Below are 16972 nucleotides of genomic sequence, written 5' to 3'. Positions count from 1 at the left end.
CCACTGTGGAGAATGCACTGCATATCACCAGCAGACCCATTGACCACGGAACACGCCACTTGGCTCAATCGAAACAGCAGAGCCCGGTTATGTGGTGAAAGAAGAGGGATAACGCAATGGGCGAGAACTCATGGCGCAAGTATTATGGGCCATGGCTGGCGCGCCCTTCGCGGATTGGGAGGATTGGGAGCCGGGCAGGCCAGAAGACAAACGAACCAATCCAGAACAAGGCTTCTAGAGCCACGCAAGGCTACGTTCCCTTTCGAGCACCCTGATGAGACAGCTGCCATTGCGAGCGCGAGGATTGTTGTAGCGGAATCCACGCTCCCCGGGTGGGGATGCACCAGGTATATATATACATCACCACCACCTTGCAGCTTAGGGATGCAAATCCTCTGCAATCCTTGGTCATGACCTCGAAGAAACACACTTAGTACTTGCCACGTCTTACATCCAACCTCTCCGCTCTATCACTCTCGGCCCAACGCGGCGTTGCATCGCTCGTCTCGGCCCCGCGACTTTCCTATCACCCCGAACGTACGCTTCCACAATGCCGGCGAGAACGCGGTCCGCGGATCATCAGCACGACATCTACGTCCGGTCATCGAACCGGTTGATCCTATGCTTCGACGGAACGGGAAATGTGTTCCAGGGCACACCCGGCGATACAAACATCATCAAGCTCTACAACATGTTTGATCGAACGAATGTGTGCCAGATGCACTATTATCAGCGTAATATTTGCTCCAGAAGATCCTTGGAGGCTTGCTAATGGGATCCACGTAGCTGGCATCGGCACCTACCCGGCCGAGGGACCGATCAACGTGAGCTGGCTCCGGAGCCTGATGCGCAAACTCGAAGCGGTGATCGATTCGGCTCTGGCAACGAGCTTCGACTCTCATGTAGTTGCGGGCTATAGATTTATCATGCGTCACTATCGGCCCGGTGACCGAATCTACATCTTCGGCTTCTCGCGCGGTGCCTTCACTGCCCGCTTTCTCTCGCGTATGATTTCGCATGTGGGGCTTTTGTCCGTAGGCAACGAAGAGCTGGTTCCGTTTGCATACCAGGTATATCAAAAATATGAGCAGAATCGTGGTGGAACAGCTGCGCAGCAAGAAGAGCATGTAAAGTTTATGAACTCCTTCAAAAGGCACTTCTGCCGTACTGAGGTCGAGGCCGCTCGGAAAGCCCACGAGGATATTTCGGAAAACGAGAGCGGTATCAAAGTCCATTTTCTTGGCCTATTTGATTGCGTCAGTTCGGTTGGTAACCTCGACATTCCTTTCTTTCAAAAGACACCACCCTTGCCAGCAGTTCGCGGCACAGCCAAGCACGTGCGGCATGCGGTCGCCATTGATGAGCGCCGCGTGAAGTTCAAGGCTGCGCTCTTCTCGCAGGAGCAACACGAGGCGCCGGAAGACATCAAGGAGGTGTGGTTTCCGGGAAACCACGGCGATGTTGGTGGCGGCTGGAATGTGGCGGACAGGGAAGATGGAAGCGCGCATGAGAATAACGACAATGACTACTTTCAGCTCAGCGACATTGCTCTGAAATGGATGATGGATGAGGTTGACGATGTGGAGGCGAGCCGCGTGGAGGAGCCCACCGACCGCCTTGCGTGGGATTCAGAGGAGAAGGCCAACTTCCTCCGGCGATTCCAGCAGAATAAGGACGAGATGATCTCTGCTCGAATGCACGACACTTTGACGTGGAACGGGGGCTCCACCAACAAGCTCAAGGTTATGCTGTGGAATTTCATAGGTACGTTTGCCTTTTGCCGTGCTCGTGCATGACTAACACCAGATATGCAGAACATCTGCCGTTCGTGATTAAACGCTGGGAATATGTCGAATCCCCTCCCAAGTCAGGGTCCTACATATGGGACTACATCGGCTGGCCACCCAACCGTGGTGAGCGCCGTGACATCCCCTCTACCGCGCTCTTTCATCATTCGGTGATCAGCCGAATGCGCCTCTCACCGGATCCTAATAATTATCGTCCGAAGCACTATGTGCCTACGAATTCACTGTGGGTCCATGCCGGCGGTGCCCATCTCGCCGAACCAACTAACACAGGTACGGCGGCCCGCGATGCCTCGGACCAAATCAAAGTGGTCGAGAGAAACTTGAGCGAACTGGCGAACCAGTATAGGCTAGAGGACGGTGCCGACCGTGACTATGGGGCGCAGCCACTGGTCAAGAAGCCCCGCATCTATTTTGAGCATGCCGAGGAACTTACTAGGGGCTCGGTCGCTATCGAGGGGAAGATGGTGGTCACTGGAGCGGAGAAATGGGACCGCATCTATCGTGTGGCTATGGAGGTCAATTGATGTATCGGTACTAACGAAGAAACGGAGATCTTGGGTAAGGAGTAGGAGTCCGTCCCAAGAAGAGATATAAATGTATCTCCACTGTTATTGAATAATCTACCAGAACGAGTCGGGTAGATCAACAAGGGGGAGATGTTCGATAGGAGTAAGCCTCTGACTCGTGTCGCCTTGATCGATACAGTGCAGTTCGATCCTGTTGCCCGGAAGTTGGACCTTACAGTGAGGGCAATGGTGCAGTTTCATGCACCTGACTTTTTCTTGACCTATTATCGGGTACTATTCTTTGAATGGAATGTGTTGAAGGGGCCGGAGAATATTCGAGAATATTTTTGGCGACCAGGGTCTGAAAGTGAGTTGAAAGATGTTGGCGAGGTATCTTGACTTACCCAACCTAAGGGAAATATCAGAAAGAATTCTCACTGTCTCTTTTGTCGCTGTGTAAAACGAGTTAATATTCGAAGCGCTCGAAGAGAAGAGGAGACACTGCAGAATATGCACGGAGGACTATTATCCAGATCATAAACACCGCACTGCTTCTGTCTGACATGGATGTTCACGTAGCAGGTCAATAGTGATGGGTTTGTATATCTCACATAGCAATTTGAAGCATTCCATCTATGTCACTGAGATTTATAAGGTATTTCTGAAGCGACAACATAAAGGAAGTGAAGAAAAATATCGACCTTGGTGTACTACAGGGGGGGCATACGTAGTAATTATTGTTAGTCTGGTGCTAGTAATGGCTAGTTCTTCTTACTCTGTTATGATGCCATAATTTGTTATTGCAAAGCTTGATTAAAACACAACCATTCAAATGAGCTGAAATTTTACTTTTAGTCTGACATGGGCTTAGCTGTTTCGTATTAAGAACGTTTTGGAGTAAAGATACTAGCGCTAAACTAACAATAATTCATGGTCCCCTTGTAGTAGTACTAGTAGTTGCAGGCTCCAGATAAGATAAATGCTTGGCATAAAATACTAGCTTAATACTGACGAAGCTACTACTATTGCAGTACCTCACAAAAGGTATTGGATTGCCACCAAAATTCACCACCAACCCACACCAAAAAGTGTAAGCTTTTGAACCCTTGCAAACAACTTTTCTTAGGCGTCAACTATACTAGCTCATTTTATAGATTTGTTCTATCAGAGTGAGACCGGGGTGAGCAAGAGCGGCATCACCCTAGGCCCCGGCCGGTGGTGAGCTTGGGGAAGATTTTCTTTACGTAGTACTGTACTTGGCGCTAGGTGCGGAGCTCAGAAACATTTTTTGGAGCAGAAAGGATGTTTACTTTCGCAGTATCAAGCTTTACACAACACCACAAAATAATGGTTACCATTCTCCATTAATTACCATCAAACCGACCTGGACTTATCACCAATAACTCCCTTGCCACAGTCCAAATCTCAATATGTCAGGTCAGTCTCGCCAGATGGTTTCCTGCTGGCTTCAGGCTGGAATATAAGAAAAGTACTGACAGTGTCTAGCTACGCAGCTCTTGAATCCCAAGGCGGAGAGCAGGGTTCGTCAAATCTCCGAAGCGCCGTACCTCTCTTCCGACTATTGCTGACTGAAAGATAGAGAAGAGGAGAAGCGCTGCGTGTGAACATCAACGCTGGCGAAGGACTCCAAGATGTGCTTAAATCCAATCTGGGACCTTCAGGGACTATCAAGATGTATTGAAACTCCTTATACTTCTCATAGGCTTGGCTAATCTGGAAAAGGCTTGTGGACGGAGCAGGTTCGGTGAGTCAATAAATTGCTGTTGCCGAACTCAACTGATAGGTCGCACAGATCAAGCTCACAAAGGACGGAGCAGTGCTCTTGAAGGAAATGGTAAACCATGTGTAGCCTTCACCTACAACGCTGGCTGACATCCTACCCAGCAAATACAGAATCCTACAGCTGTTATGATAGCAAGGGCAGCAACAGCGCAAGATGACATCTGTGGAGACGGGACTACCTCCGTCGTCCTGCTGGTTGGCGAGCTCCTGAAGCAAGCAGATCGATACATACAGGAAGGTTTACATCCACGCATCATCACCAATGGCTACGAGATTGCCAGAGTGGAGACGTTGAGATTCTTAGACACCTTCAAGATTACCCGTTCGGTTGATCGTGAACTCCTTCTCTCTGTTGCACGAACCTCCCTTTCCACCAAAATAAATGCTGCACTGGCAGAACAATTAACCCCCTCGATAGTTGACGCTGTATTGGCTATTCACCGACCCCCAGAGAAGCCTGATTTGCATATGGTGGAGATCATGAAGATGCAACATCGGACTGCATCGGATACCCAACTTATTCGAGGGCTTGCTCTGGACCATGGTGCACGACATCCCGACATGCCCAAGCGCGTGGAAAACGCATACATTCTAACCCTCAACGTCTCTCTCGAATACGAAAAATCAGAAATCAACTCAGGATTCTACTACAACAGTGCCGAACAGAGAGACAAGCTAGTGGCGTCGGAACGAAAATTCGTGGATGAAAAGCTTCGAAAGATTGTCCAGCTCAAGCAGCAAGTGTGTGGTTCTGATCCGAAAAAGGGCTTCGTGGTCATCAATCAGAAAGGAATCGACCCTCTATCATTAGACGTCCTAGTGAAGAACGGTATCCTCGCCCTACGCCGCGCCAAGCGAAGAAATATGGAGCGACTGCAGCTCGTCTGCGGCGGCAGTGCACAAAACAGCGTTGACGATCTCGATCCGTCGGTCCTCGGCTGGGCTGGTCTTGTCTACGAGCATACTCTGGGTGAAGAGAAATACACCTTCATCGAGGAAGTCAAGGACCCCAAATCGGTCACCCTGCTCATCAAAGGTCCCAACCAACACACCATCACCCAGCTAAACGATGCAGTCCGCGACGGCCTCCGTAGTGTCTACAACACGATCATCGATCAATGTGTCGTTCCCGGTGCCGGCGCATTTCAAATCGCAGCCGCAGCCCACCTGTCATCAGAATCCTTCCGCAAAACCGTCAAAGGAAAGGCGAAATGGGGCGTAGCTGCTTTTGCAGACGCATTGCTTGTGATACCCAAAACTCTAGCCTCCAACAGCGGGCATGATATCCAGGATGTGCTGGCTGCTTTACAGGGCGCTCACGCCGAAGGAAATATGGTTGGCCTGGATCTGACAACAGGGGAGCCGATGCTTCCTGTGCAGGAGGGTGTCTTTGACGGATTCAGGGTGCTGAGGAACAGTATTGCGAGCAGTCAGGGAATTGCGAGCAATCTGCTGCTCTGCGATGAGCTGCTCAAGGCGAGGCAGATGGGGAAGCAAAGTGGACCAGGTGGGCCGGGCGGGATGGAAGAATAAAAATCTGATATTCCAGCGTCCTTTGACTGGGCTTCATGAGACATGAAGGGCGATAGATAAGCAAAATTATACCAATTCGCAAGCGGCTTGTATATGCTGTATATGCGTTTCGGCTTGAAAGCAACAGAGCCTTACGTGTTGAAGTGGCCTCCTCTATAAGCCAAGCCTTCTTCCAGCTGAGAAATCTGATGAAAGTGCTGCCCTCCTTCTCGATCACCGCCGACTCCACAACCCGCTGACCGCTTCTCTGACCTTCTTCTCCTGCAACCGGATCTGCTCCTGTGTCTGACCTCTCGCATCACTGCGGCTATCAATCTCCATTTCGTCGGTATCACCGCCCCGTCCATTTGTGCCAGGCCTGAGCGTCGACCCGCCCTTCTCTTCTGCGCGCAGTGGCGCCTCGGACCCGTGTGCCAACCCCTCGATGCCCTCCATCGGATTCCCGCCATCGTCACCACTCGTGACCCGACTCCCATTGACCATCTCCGGCTTCGGCTTGGGATCAACACTCATCGCCCCATCCATCATTCCCATCATCAAGCCACCTCCCTCCCTCAGTTTGTTGATCGCCCTGACCGTATCAATCGCCTTATGCAACGTCCTCCTTGCGTTGAAATTCTTCTTGATCACTGGGAGCAAATCTTCCTGACCGCCCACCGGCCCGCCCTTTTGTGGCGACAGGGGATCCTGGCCCTTGATCCACGGGTGTTGTAGGGCTTGATGCGACGTCATGCGTTGAACCGGGTCGACGGTGAGGCAGCGCCTGATGAATTCGCGCGCGTTTTGGGAAACGCCGCGCCAGAACTCCGAGGGCGTGAAGGAGTAGTCCGCTACTAGGATGGCTTGCATTTCTTCGAGGTTGGATTCGCGGTCGAAGGGTGGGTAACCGCAGAGGAGGAAGTATGTTATGACACCTATGGCCCAAACGTCGCTGGAAAGGAATGTGTCAGTGGGAGAGTGAAAGGGGTTGTGATATGGGGCTTACACTGGTTTGCCATGGCCGGTCTTCTTGAAGATCTCGGGCGCCATATAACCTGGCGTTCCGCAGGTTGTGGTTAGAACATGAAATTGCTCTTCATCCATTATTCTTGAGAGACCGAAATCTGCGATCAGGAGGTCTGCATTGTCTTCTGGTGTTCTGAAGAGAAGGTTTTCGGGTTTGAGGTCACGGTGAACAATGCCATGGTCGTGTAGGTACGCGACCGCAGATAGAGTGGCTCGAATCAGGTCCGCGGCATCGGACTCGTAGTATGATCCTTTCCGACAAATTCGGTCGAAGAGCTCGCCTCCAAGAGCGAGGTCTGTTACGAGGTAGACTGTTCATTAAAAGTTTAGCTTGGCTTTTCTCCTGCGGACGAGATTCACAACGGACGATTGTTCATGGTCTCAAAGTAGTCGACTAATGTCAGGATGTTTTGGTGTCCCATCGACACCTTCTTCAGCACTGCGATTTCGTTCCGGACCTAATCGACAAGTCAATCTTATCGCCAGCATAACAAGAGCAGCATGGAACCGCACCATATGTTCTCTTCCAGCCATCAATCTCTTGTTGATGACTTTCGCCGCATAGTATCTGCCAGTGTCGATATGCACGCATTCCTTCACCACTGAATAGGAGCCAGCCCCTAATGTCTTGCCGGTCTTATATCGGCATGGCTGGACCTGAGGTCGCTGCCCTGTGCCGGGCTGGCTTGCCATGACGGTTGGTGCTCACGGAGACTGGGAAGAGTGGTGCTTTGCTTTGCTTTATTGAAGGTCGCGTTGGAGGGTTTTTAACAGGGTGGATGTCAATTAGAGATTGATGGGAATTGATTGCGAGAGCCTCGTAACTTGGACCTCAACATATGTAAGCGGCGCCGCATTGAGTGGGGAAGGGGAAATGTGGGGTCCAAGTCCAGAACATCCATGAAACGGCATCAGCCGCCCCCCTGTCACTTTGAACTCCTCACAACTTCAGCTCTGTGATCTAACTACTACGTACTACGGTATCTGGCAGAAGTCTCCCTAGCATGGCGTTAGTATTCGCCACTCCAAACACACTCTCAGTACAGATATCCTGCTGTGCTTGTATGATATTCCTGTCACTCGGTCTCGAGAAAGCATATGAGCTAACCTTGATTAGGCGATTTCTAGGCACTCTATCTTCATTACGGCAAGGAGTCGATACGTAGCGCTGTAACTTTACAAGTTGCTTCTAGCACGATACTAGGAATAGTTATGCCTCCCCTGTGGTATGACTAAGGTTGGGTTCAATAACGAATCGAAATTAGAGCCAAATCACACGAAGGCCCTACGTAAGGCACACAGCTACGGTTTCTGCATCATGACTCTGCTCGATGACGTTTGATAAAGAATATCGACTTTCTCGAGAGACAACGGGTAATCTGTTAGATCACCAACTTGTTCACGGATCTCGAAGCTTCCAGCTAGGTCACTCGCGTCTGTGTCAAGTTCATGCCTTTCTCCGAATAAATAGAGACGCGGCATGGGGTAATAATCCCATCGCGGAGCATTGTGGAATTCTCGCATCATCTGGTAGTTGATACAGGGTGTCGTTGATAAGCATAATCTAGTGCTTTGGCCATTGGGACCTCTTCTTTTACTTGGGATGCTCTTACTAATGCCACGGTGCGCAAGTGTTGTGGACTCTTCCCTAGGATCGTCCCTTAATATGCCACTTTGTCATACTGCATGGGGTGGAAGCCACTGGTGTTCCTGGTGGGATAAGCTACCTCTTTTACGTTGATATATGCCACAGAAGAGAGTTGTCGAACCCGGCAGCTTGAAGTTACACTTATCAACCACAAACTAGATCCACCTGGCCCCAAGCTTCACTTCACTGATATGGACTCAAGCCATCACTTAAACTTCCCCGATCTCGGCGTACATCGTCCAATCCATATATCCGTAAGCCGATGGCTATCCTGACTTGTGCAACATAAACCTCGACAATGGGAGACTCGAGCGGATCACCTCAGAAGTCTCTCGGGTTGATTAAACCGATCACTAGCATTTCGTGGCCAAGTTGCTGATACGCGTTGCGGATACAAGACGGAAGACACTATTACCTTTCTCGTGGGTGCGGAATAGCAATCAAACTCAGTCCACAAGGGCTACGTGTATGAGCACTCAAGACGTATCAAGGCAGATATCGAGAGTCCCCAGGCTGAGCACGAAAGCCGGTGTATCTCACTTCCTAAGCACGAATACAAGGCTTTCAGCTCCTTTCTTGAGTGGCTCTATAAGGTTTGTGTCGATCTGTCGGGCGCAAAACCCATAGGTGACAATCCCCGCCCTGTAGATGATGGAGGTGACGGCTTCCGCGACTATTTAGAAGCCCACAAATTCAAGATGTACCTCCTCCAGCTCATTTATAAAAAGGGTTACCTTCTCAGGCACTTTAGATTACCGGGTATTATCCCATAAGATTTTTTGGGTGGGGCCTCCATACGGTTCGTCAGCATCGCCGCTTTTACTCAGGCGCTATCCATCGTCGGCTCACCTTTGGCGCAGCTTGCTCACCCACTTATCCAGGCTACTCAGATCTTGCTCGTCACATTTTCCTTCCCTTCTTATAAGTCAATCGTGCGTTGTAATCTCATTGTTGTGATCATGTCTTCTCCGTCAAGCTTAGACGACGTGTCAGGGCGATGGACTGTACGCTCCCGGTTTTTTGTTTAAAATAGCAGCTGCACTTTTTCATTGATGATCCGCACGTGCGAAGTGTGCGGCAAAAGACTGGATTACCAAGGGAATTCACCACAGAATTCCTTCGTAAGGTCCATAACCATCTCATGTATCTGCACCTCTTGGGATCCCTAACAGCTTTACAAATAATAACAATTTAATTTTACTCTTTAACTAAAAGTCTCTCTAAATTTATTGCAAAACTGTATACATTATGATCATCAATTCCTTAAAAACGTATCTTTGATGCAAGATACGATCAGCTGTAAGTCTAGATTTATCTTTTATCAATACTTAATGTCCCGCTTCATTTTCCGTGTACATTTCTGTTGCCAGTACTACGAGCCTGGTAATCCTTGTTGCAGTTCATGCGTACTATTGCTGTCAGATATCGTATCGAACATCGGAAGCCGCCTGGAACTCGACACTTCTGCTCTTCTGGCCTACATGTGCCTTTATCGCCGCAATGCGCCTCGGTGCTTGCACCTGCGATTGCACCTCGCGCTCGACACGTAAATCAGACCGCTCCGGATCCTTGCCCTAGGCTTCCGGTTTCACGTCGGGCTTTTTCACCCTCATGAACGTGTCTCTTCCCCTGGAACCCTCTTTGTCTGTTGACGACCCCCTCGTCAACGTCCGTTTGCTTTTCTTGATCCTTCGTCTCTACGTAGGCTTGTGGGTTGGCGTGCGCCCAACCCTGAGATTGCGGCTGCAGAACCGCCCGTGTGAGCTGCCCCCCCTTTGAGGATTTGCGCAGGTCACTTTGGCTGGTTGACCTTGGTGTTTAGTTTGAGGCTGCCTTGCAGGTTGAGAAGACGCAGTTCCAACTTGAGTTGCACTCCTAGCGTCCAAGGGGGGCGCATATTTGATTCTGGGATGACCATTATCAGGCTGCGCTGCTACAACTGCTTTTGGATCAATAGATCTAGAGGGAGCCTTTGCATGAGCGTTTGCTTTGGGAGAACTCGTTATGGAAGGATCCGATCCGGAAATGATCCGGTCGAAAAGGATCCCTTCAGAACGACCGACTCGAGAAGGAGTTTCTTGAGCTGCCCACTCTGATGTAATCTCAATTCCATTCTCTCGACTCGTTGCAGATTTCAGAGGACGCAACTCGGACGGCTTTGTATCGAGTCCCATTTTAGTCATCTTCACTTCAATGGGGGGCTGCAGGCGCATCTCAGACAGACCAGCAGCCCTCGAGCTAGAGAGATGTTGTGGATCTTGAACTGGCGAAGAGCCGGTCCGAGATCTTGCCAAAGGGGGGGGGGACCAGATGCGGCTCGAACACCTCTAATAGTAGCTTCTATAGAGGGATCCCTTGCATGGATTTCACCTACCCGCGAGGATAGAACTTGTTCATGCTGGGCTTTTGCGAAGGCTGTTCGATCTCACTCATGGAAGTCTCTCGAAAGTGATTCGAAGGAAGCTTTTCCCCTTGCGGCATCCCGGGAACTTGTCGAGGTCGCCTTTGGTTGGATTGCTGTCCTTCAAGTTGGCTTTGACGTCGACCGCTCACATGTATACGCGACGAGTCTAGCACATGCTCATAGCGCCATTGGTCATCTTCAAGCTCCTTTTTATATGCATTCGTGGCAGACAGAGCTTGGTCCTCGTCGGCTTCCGCATTTGGGTAGTCTGTAAACAGCGCTCTTTCCGAAAGGTTTTCCTGTAACTTCATGACCAAAGGACTATCTCTGAATCGTGGATCACGAAGCAGATGCTGGAGTTCTGAGCAGTGTCTCTTAATGAGATCACTTTCTTCATTCGTCGGAGCATTATCTCCATCTAGAAGGGGTGGACCGAATGGTGGCAATTGCATTCCCAGAAAAACGACACGCCTGATCGCTACCTGTAATCGCAACGCCTTTTTTGCCGATTCAACTCGAGACAAACGCCATCCGCAAGGCCAAGAATAGAACAGATGTTGTAGTAAATGAGCCAAATGTCGAGCTGACGGATTATCTTCAAGTTCGTGCTGGAACAGCTGCAGCTCATTCTCACTTGCAGTATTTTCGGCGAACCTATTTATGATATCACACAGGCTGAACGCTCCTGCGCTATTGAATGCCGCCAGGCAGACTACTGTACTCGTTAGATAACCACAAATTTGATATCCATACCAGTATTGAGAGATAGACCTACAGGCACATGTACTTATCGTAAGGGCAGTGATAGCAGTAGCAGCCATCTAAAGTGAAAGAAATGTTGGTTCAGAATGGTAAATCCTTGACGATAGCTGTTACCGATGATAATGGGAGTGATGTATCAATCATTGATGAAGATAAGCAATGCAGTGTATAAGACTTATTTGAACGATTGGGATAGACTAAAGAGAACAAGAAACTCTGCTATTGAAGTATCAACTGCGTTTTCCAATTTTACATTACCATGTCTCGCGAACGCGCAGCTTCTGTAATAATGCTTCAAGAGGTGTTTTCAAAGTGTTTGAGATGAGGAGATGTAAGGTAGACGATATCCACAAACTGAAAATCAAGAGCTGATTGATGCCTAACAAAAGCTTAACCATTACAATATGATAATACATCTGCTGATTGATAGTGTTGCCTTTCATGCTGCCGATCAGGTCAAGAAGTTTGATTGTTAGAGAAGCTGAAACCCTCACTGAGGAGTTCCCGCATCATGGAGACAAAGCTTTGAGCCTCATCGGAAGCGACTGACACACGTTGGCAACGGCAGCAACTTCGTTCAGAAACGGGTGCTGGTAACACAATTTACATGAAAACTTCATGCAGAAGATGGGTGAGTGAGTAAATTGTTCCTAGATGCTAGATAGGAGATAGACGTGGAAGTTCAAGGGGACAAGATTTTGTTAGGATGTGACCAAGTTAGCCCAGTACCTCAAGCGCACTCAGTCTCGGCTCAGTCTCGGCCCAGGATAAAGCAGCGTCGCTCAGGATAAAGGCCGTAACTGGGATTGGGGGAAAAAATCTTATGTCCGACTATACAGGTATCTGCGGAATATCATCAGGAATGATCGCCTACGTTTGTTCCAAAACGACAGATTTCTGCCCTCTCCGAGCGCTGCTCGTTGACTGGTAGAAGAAAGGAGGAGAGGGTGAGCAATGTATTCTGGAAATCAATACACCAGGATTTCTGGTCGACCTATCCATCGCAACAATGCAGAATGTTCGCAAACACAAAAAAAGAAGACAAATCAAGCAACCAATTTAGGAAGGGACCGGGCGTGTACTGGGATAAGGAGATGCGGCTGAGAATTTCTACTCTACAATCCAACCATACAGCAAGGGAACTCACGAAGAAGCGATAGTCTCGTACGGAGCCTGATGACAAGGATGGAGATCTGAAAGAAGTAGACTAGAGGCGTGGTCTCTGCATGCCATCATTGTCACTATCTTAGTGTGAAGTACGGGTCATGAAGGTGCTAGGAGTTGACGACTATCAGGGACCGTCTGCTGAGCTTAGGCTGTCGCTTCGGACACCTTTCAGATGATTTCTGCTTAGGAATTTGAGCATCCGTCGCCTATATCTTCAGAGGTGGGTGTTTCTGAAGCCACGAAGAACACCACAACGCATATCGTCCTGGGATGATCTTGGTGGACCTACTTTGGTCTTAACTTGCTTAGTACAGTGTTCTCTACTCTGCATTCACGCCTGTCCATCTTATTCTAGTCCACAGAAGGCCGCTGAGCCGGTAATGTAAGCCCATACTCACGTCACCAATCCTCTAATTTACACCACTACACAAGACAACCACAGTTGCGGCCTTTCAGTCACATCAGCCTTACCCCGAGATTCGAGTTTAATAGCAGCTTAATGAAGCGTGAAGCAAAGCGACGCAAGTAAGTTTGTCTCTGCTCTACAAGATCTTGCAGTGGTCGTGGCTTTTTATTTCTCCTTCGCCCTACAAGAGTCTGACCAGATCAGGCTTGTCAATGAACCAATAGCGATCATCAAAGTCGGATCGCCGCCGCAGAATTCTCATGTGCATAAAAGTTTCCTGTGCCAGGCTTCTCCGTTCTTTCGGGCAGCACTGGAAGGCTCGTTCAAGGAGTCAGCAGACAGTGTCGTGCATCTGCCTCAGGACGAATCATCCACATTCGACCGATTCCTGGGTTGGGTTTACTGGAAAGAGTACGATGTCATGGACTTGGTGAAGGGCAAAAGTAATAAAGATTATTGGAGTGTCATCATCCATGATCATATCTTCGCAGATAAAATTCAGGTCGAGGGATTCCAGAACCACATCATGAACGCCGTAATAGGCGCATACAAGACCCTTGAACTCAAGCCTATGGGTCTCGAATCTGTGCTGGAGATCTACACCCATACGCCAGAGAGCTGCCCTCTCCGAAAGCTTGCACTGACTCTGTACGAGTGCGTTACACCTGATTGGTTCCAGACTCCTGCTGCCTTGAACGGTTTGAAGAGGGTGCCCCAGTTTGCGGCTGAGTTGGTTCAGAAACTTGCTGGAAGTGGACGGACTAAGAAAGACTTCCGGACTTTAAGGGCTGAAGATTTCTACGACAAAAGAGACAGAAATGCTGATGCTGCGTGCGGTGGGATGGAGAGATCTTAACCTTGCTCTGCAACATCAATAGGATTTGGAGCAAACTAAACCGAAATAATCAGAGACTGGCCAAGGCCCAGTTCAGTGAGGCTCATTGTGCAGTAAGATGTCCCTTCGATTCGTTATGCCACAATAGTCAAGTGTTCTGTCTACACAACACCGCTGATCTCTTATGCAACATGTATTAACCTTGTGTAAGCAAGTGGCCCTCTTGACCATCACAAGTATTCTTCAACGTTTGAGCGCACTGGCAGGGGAAATTCGTGTCAGATCAGACCTACAGCGAGACTTGTCAATCTTTTCCATAATAGTGTGATTCTGGAAGAGCCTCTCATCAAGAATAGCACCTGTTCATCGTCTTCGCCTCACCTCTATCTTACCTAAAAATGGCTACGGAAACCGCCAGGAAGCGTCTCAGGTGAGTTTGCTGGCATAGCGATATGTTTTTATGCCAGGGTGGAGCCGCCAATATGAGCCAATCCCCCCTTGTTTTTCACCTTTTCTTCATTCTGTTGCTGACTCCGTAATGATAGGTTCAATGATATGGGGACAGTGACTACCATATATGTCGGCCCTGAGGAGGAGATATTTATCATCCATTCGTCCTTCCTCACAGAAGCCTCGGCCTTCTTCAAAGCCGCAATTACGGGCAACTTCAAGGAGGCCACTGCCAATGCGATCAAATTGCCAGAAGAGTGTGTCGAAACGTTCGAGCACTTTGTTCGATGGCTCTACCGTGGTTGCAGGGATGAACTCATACCAACTAACGACCTTTCCATCTGCGGCGCAAGGATTAAGAACATCATCGATCTCTATGTCTTCGCTGATAAGATTGGTTGCCAGGAACTAAAGCAAGTAATGGTTAGAGAACTGTACCTCCTGGTATTGAAGAGTGGGTCACTCTGCTACCCTTTGGACTCCGTGGGGTACCTCTATAGCCGTCCCATCACCGCAGAGCCGTTACGAGAGATCACGGTCGCTTTTTATGTCTGGTACATTAACATCGAGTCATTCGAGGCGAATGAGGACGTGGGAGAACTGCTGGTCAAAGCACCAGAATTTGCAAAGGAAGTATTGATAGAGATGAGCAGAAGATACGGAAAAAAGAAAGCTACGAACCCTCTGGAGAAGGGCGTTGATCATTTCCTGGGCAAGACATGAGGAATGAGTGAATAGCTGGACGACTTCAAAAATTCAGGGCACGAAAGAAGTGTTCAAAACGAGAGAGCATTGGTATTTGCGATACGAAACCGATGCTCTCGATTGCTCAGCGATACTTCTACAAGTGCAATAATGGCTATCAGATTAAGCTCTCTCGCCCCAGCACGATTGCTTCGCTTCCAGTAGATCTCACAAAAGGCACATTCAATAACCAACTGGAGCTTTGTGGTATCAGATTTTGTGCTCTTCTACATTACCACAGCTTTGCAGGCACCTTTTCCCCTCCCACAATCATTGGAAATCTGCCATGTCTCATCCGTTCTAAAATTGGTCTCTTTTTGTAGTTTTATTCCTTGAACATTTATTCTCCTCACTCAACCATCTCACTCTTTCTTTCACTTGCTGTTGCTCGTCTAGCTCACATTCTACTCAGCTGCTCAGAACATCTCACCCAACAACATGGATCATTCTGAACCACCCTCAAAGAGACAGAAGATCTTGCGGTATGTGCTCTTTCCGTACAATCAATCTGAACTGGGCCTCGGGGTTCGAGATGCCGTTCCAACTCGATCGCTAACTCGTGTCGACCGACAGGCATGCCAAACCTGAATTGGTTTTGGTGGAAGTCGGAAAGGAGAGAGAGAAATTCATGTTGCCCGAATCACTTCTCTGTCACAAATCGAGCTTCTTCGCGGCCGCCCTCAAGCCTGACTCATCGTTCCCCAAGGCGAAGCATAACGTGATCAAGATGCCGGAAGAAGATGCCTCCCTGTTCGATGACTTCGTTTCATGGATGTACAACGAGCATCAGACTCCACGCTTCGATCTCAACAAACACGGTACCGTTGAAAACACTATGGAAGAACTGATTCACCTCTTTGACCTTGGTGATCGGCTCGGAGCTCTGGAGCTGCAGAGGGAGATGATCAGAAAGTTCTTCAACCGGCTAGCCGGCATCCCAGCCATGTGCAGGTACTTCCCGCACCACATTGTCGATCTTATCTACCAAAAAAAATCGGCAGGTATAGAGATCCTCAAGGAGATAGCGACGGACTACTTCGTCTGGGGGAGAAGAACCCACTGGGCCGAAGATGCCTTCCAGTGCTTGATATCCGACCAGCCAGAGTTCGGTAGGGCGTGCATGAAGAAGCTGGGTACGATTGCCCTCCAGGAGCAGAAAAGTGGCAAGCGAGTCAAGAATCCGTTTCATGGCACTGCGCACCACTACGTCACGGGGTTCGATGCTCATGCTTGGAGCGCAATCACCTGAATTTAAAGCCCCATGACCTCCGGAGCGGTCGAGCTTCAGGATCGATAAGCACAAACGACCAGCCCTCGCCGCCTGAACTTGGAGCTTTACCAAGCACGAAAGGGGGGCCGAAGACTGCAGAACATGGGCCTATAGAACGAGCCAGCGATCCAAAAAGATCATGGACCCCAAAGGTTATTTGATTCAAGAAGGACTGGCACTCTGAATTGAAGCTGAGAAGGTTTGACGAATTTGATAGCCAGGGTGGCCTAAGATATCAAGCTAAGTTCTGCAGCACATGTTTGATCTACCAGAAGCTGGCAGCATGAGCGGGCGGGAGAGTTCCCAGCAAAATCCGTAGCCAGAGAGGCCCGCACATCTCAAGCTAGATTGCGTTGGAGAAGAACAGTGATGGGGATGGGACGGGAATCGCTCAGGAGAGGGTGTTTGGCCCAAGCTCGAACGTTTCAGACAGCAAGCCAACCGCCCGAACACTTTGCAGCTTGTCAATTAGTCTATCATTTTCCTTTTTTCTAATTATGCCGTCCTGTCATCGCAGAACCCTTCCGTGATTGTCCTCGACCCACCTCCTCCACTCTCTCCACTCAGCATACGTCGCACTAGCCTTTAGGCCCGTATATCTAATCGCGCGGAAATCACTAACCTCCTCCCA

At 49.3% G+C, this 16972-nt stretch overlaps 7 protein-coding genes across 7 annotated transcripts; 5 read left to right on the top strand and 2 right to left on the bottom strand.

The window, feature by feature from the left end:
• Positions 1-550: 550 nt before the first annotated feature.
• EPUS_05105 (uncharacterized protein) lies at positions 551-2332 on the top strand (the record flags this gene model as incomplete). Its single annotated transcript, XM_007805428.1, has 3 exons — positions 551-734; positions 787-1764; positions 1815-2332. The coding sequence occupies 3 exons, from the start codon at positions 551-553 to the stop codon at positions 2330-2332; spliced, it is 1680 nt and encodes a 559-aa protein (XP_007803619.1).
• Positions 2333-3744: 1412 nt separating this feature from the next.
• EPUS_05104 (T-complex protein 1 subunit zeta) lies at positions 3745-5650 on the top strand (the record flags this gene model as incomplete). Its single annotated transcript, XM_007805427.1, has 6 exons — positions 3745-3751; positions 3821-3855; positions 3915-4009; positions 4058-4079; positions 4128-4169; positions 4220-5650. The coding sequence occupies 6 exons, from the start codon at positions 3745-3747 to the stop codon at positions 5648-5650; spliced, it is 1632 nt and encodes a 543-aa protein (XP_007803618.1).
• A 213-nt stretch (positions 5651-5863) lies between these two features.
• EPUS_05103 (Calcium/calmodulin-dependent protein kinase type 1) lies at positions 5864-7348 on the bottom strand (the record flags this gene model as incomplete). The annotated part of the gene is made up of 4 exons (XM_007805426.1): positions 5864-6581; positions 6636-6966; positions 7023-7113; positions 7169-7348. 4 exons carry the CDS (start codon positions 7346-7348, stop codon positions 5864-5866), a joined length of 1320 nt encoding a protein of 439 aa, XP_007803617.1.
• Positions 7349-9854: 2506 nt separating this feature from the next.
• EPUS_05102 (uncharacterized protein) lies at positions 9855-11159 on the bottom strand (the record flags this gene model as incomplete). The annotated part of the gene is made up of 3 exons (XM_007805425.1): positions 9855-10046; positions 10100-10541; positions 10678-11159. 3 exons carry the CDS (start codon positions 11157-11159, stop codon positions 9855-9857), a joined length of 1116 nt encoding a protein of 371 aa, XP_007803616.1.
• A 1976-nt stretch (positions 11160-13135) lies between these two features.
• EPUS_05101 (uncharacterized protein) lies at positions 13136-13898 on the top strand (the record flags this gene model as incomplete). The annotated part of the gene is made up of 2 exons (XM_007805424.1): positions 13136-13161; positions 13247-13898. 2 exons carry the CDS (start codon positions 13136-13138, stop codon positions 13896-13898), a joined length of 678 nt encoding a protein of 225 aa, XP_007803615.1.
• A 377-nt stretch (positions 13899-14275) lies between these two features.
• On the top strand, positions 14276-15050 carry EPUS_05100 (uncharacterized protein; the record flags this gene model as incomplete). The annotated part of the gene is made up of 2 exons (XM_007805423.1): positions 14276-14307; positions 14423-15050. The coding sequence occupies 2 exons, from the start codon at positions 14276-14278 to the stop codon at positions 15048-15050; spliced, it is 660 nt and encodes a 219-aa protein (XP_007803614.1).
• Positions 15051-15509: 459 nt separating this feature from the next.
• EPUS_05099 (uncharacterized protein) lies at positions 15510-16320 on the top strand (the record flags this gene model as incomplete). The annotated part of the gene is made up of 2 exons (XM_007805422.1): positions 15510-15553; positions 15645-16320. The coding sequence occupies 2 exons, from the start codon at positions 15510-15512 to the stop codon at positions 16318-16320; spliced, it is 720 nt and encodes a 239-aa protein (XP_007803613.1).
• Positions 16321-16972: the final 652 nt, after the last annotated feature.

Source organism: Endocarpon pusillum (genome assembly GCF_000464535.1).
Source record: "Endocarpon pusillum Z07020 unplaced genomic scaffold scaffold4303, whole genome shotgun sequence".
Taxonomy (NCBI): domain Eukaryota; kingdom Fungi; phylum Ascomycota; class Eurotiomycetes; order Verrucariales; family Verrucariaceae; genus Endocarpon; species Endocarpon pusillum.
This window is presented reverse-complemented; position numbering and strand designations above follow the sequence as displayed.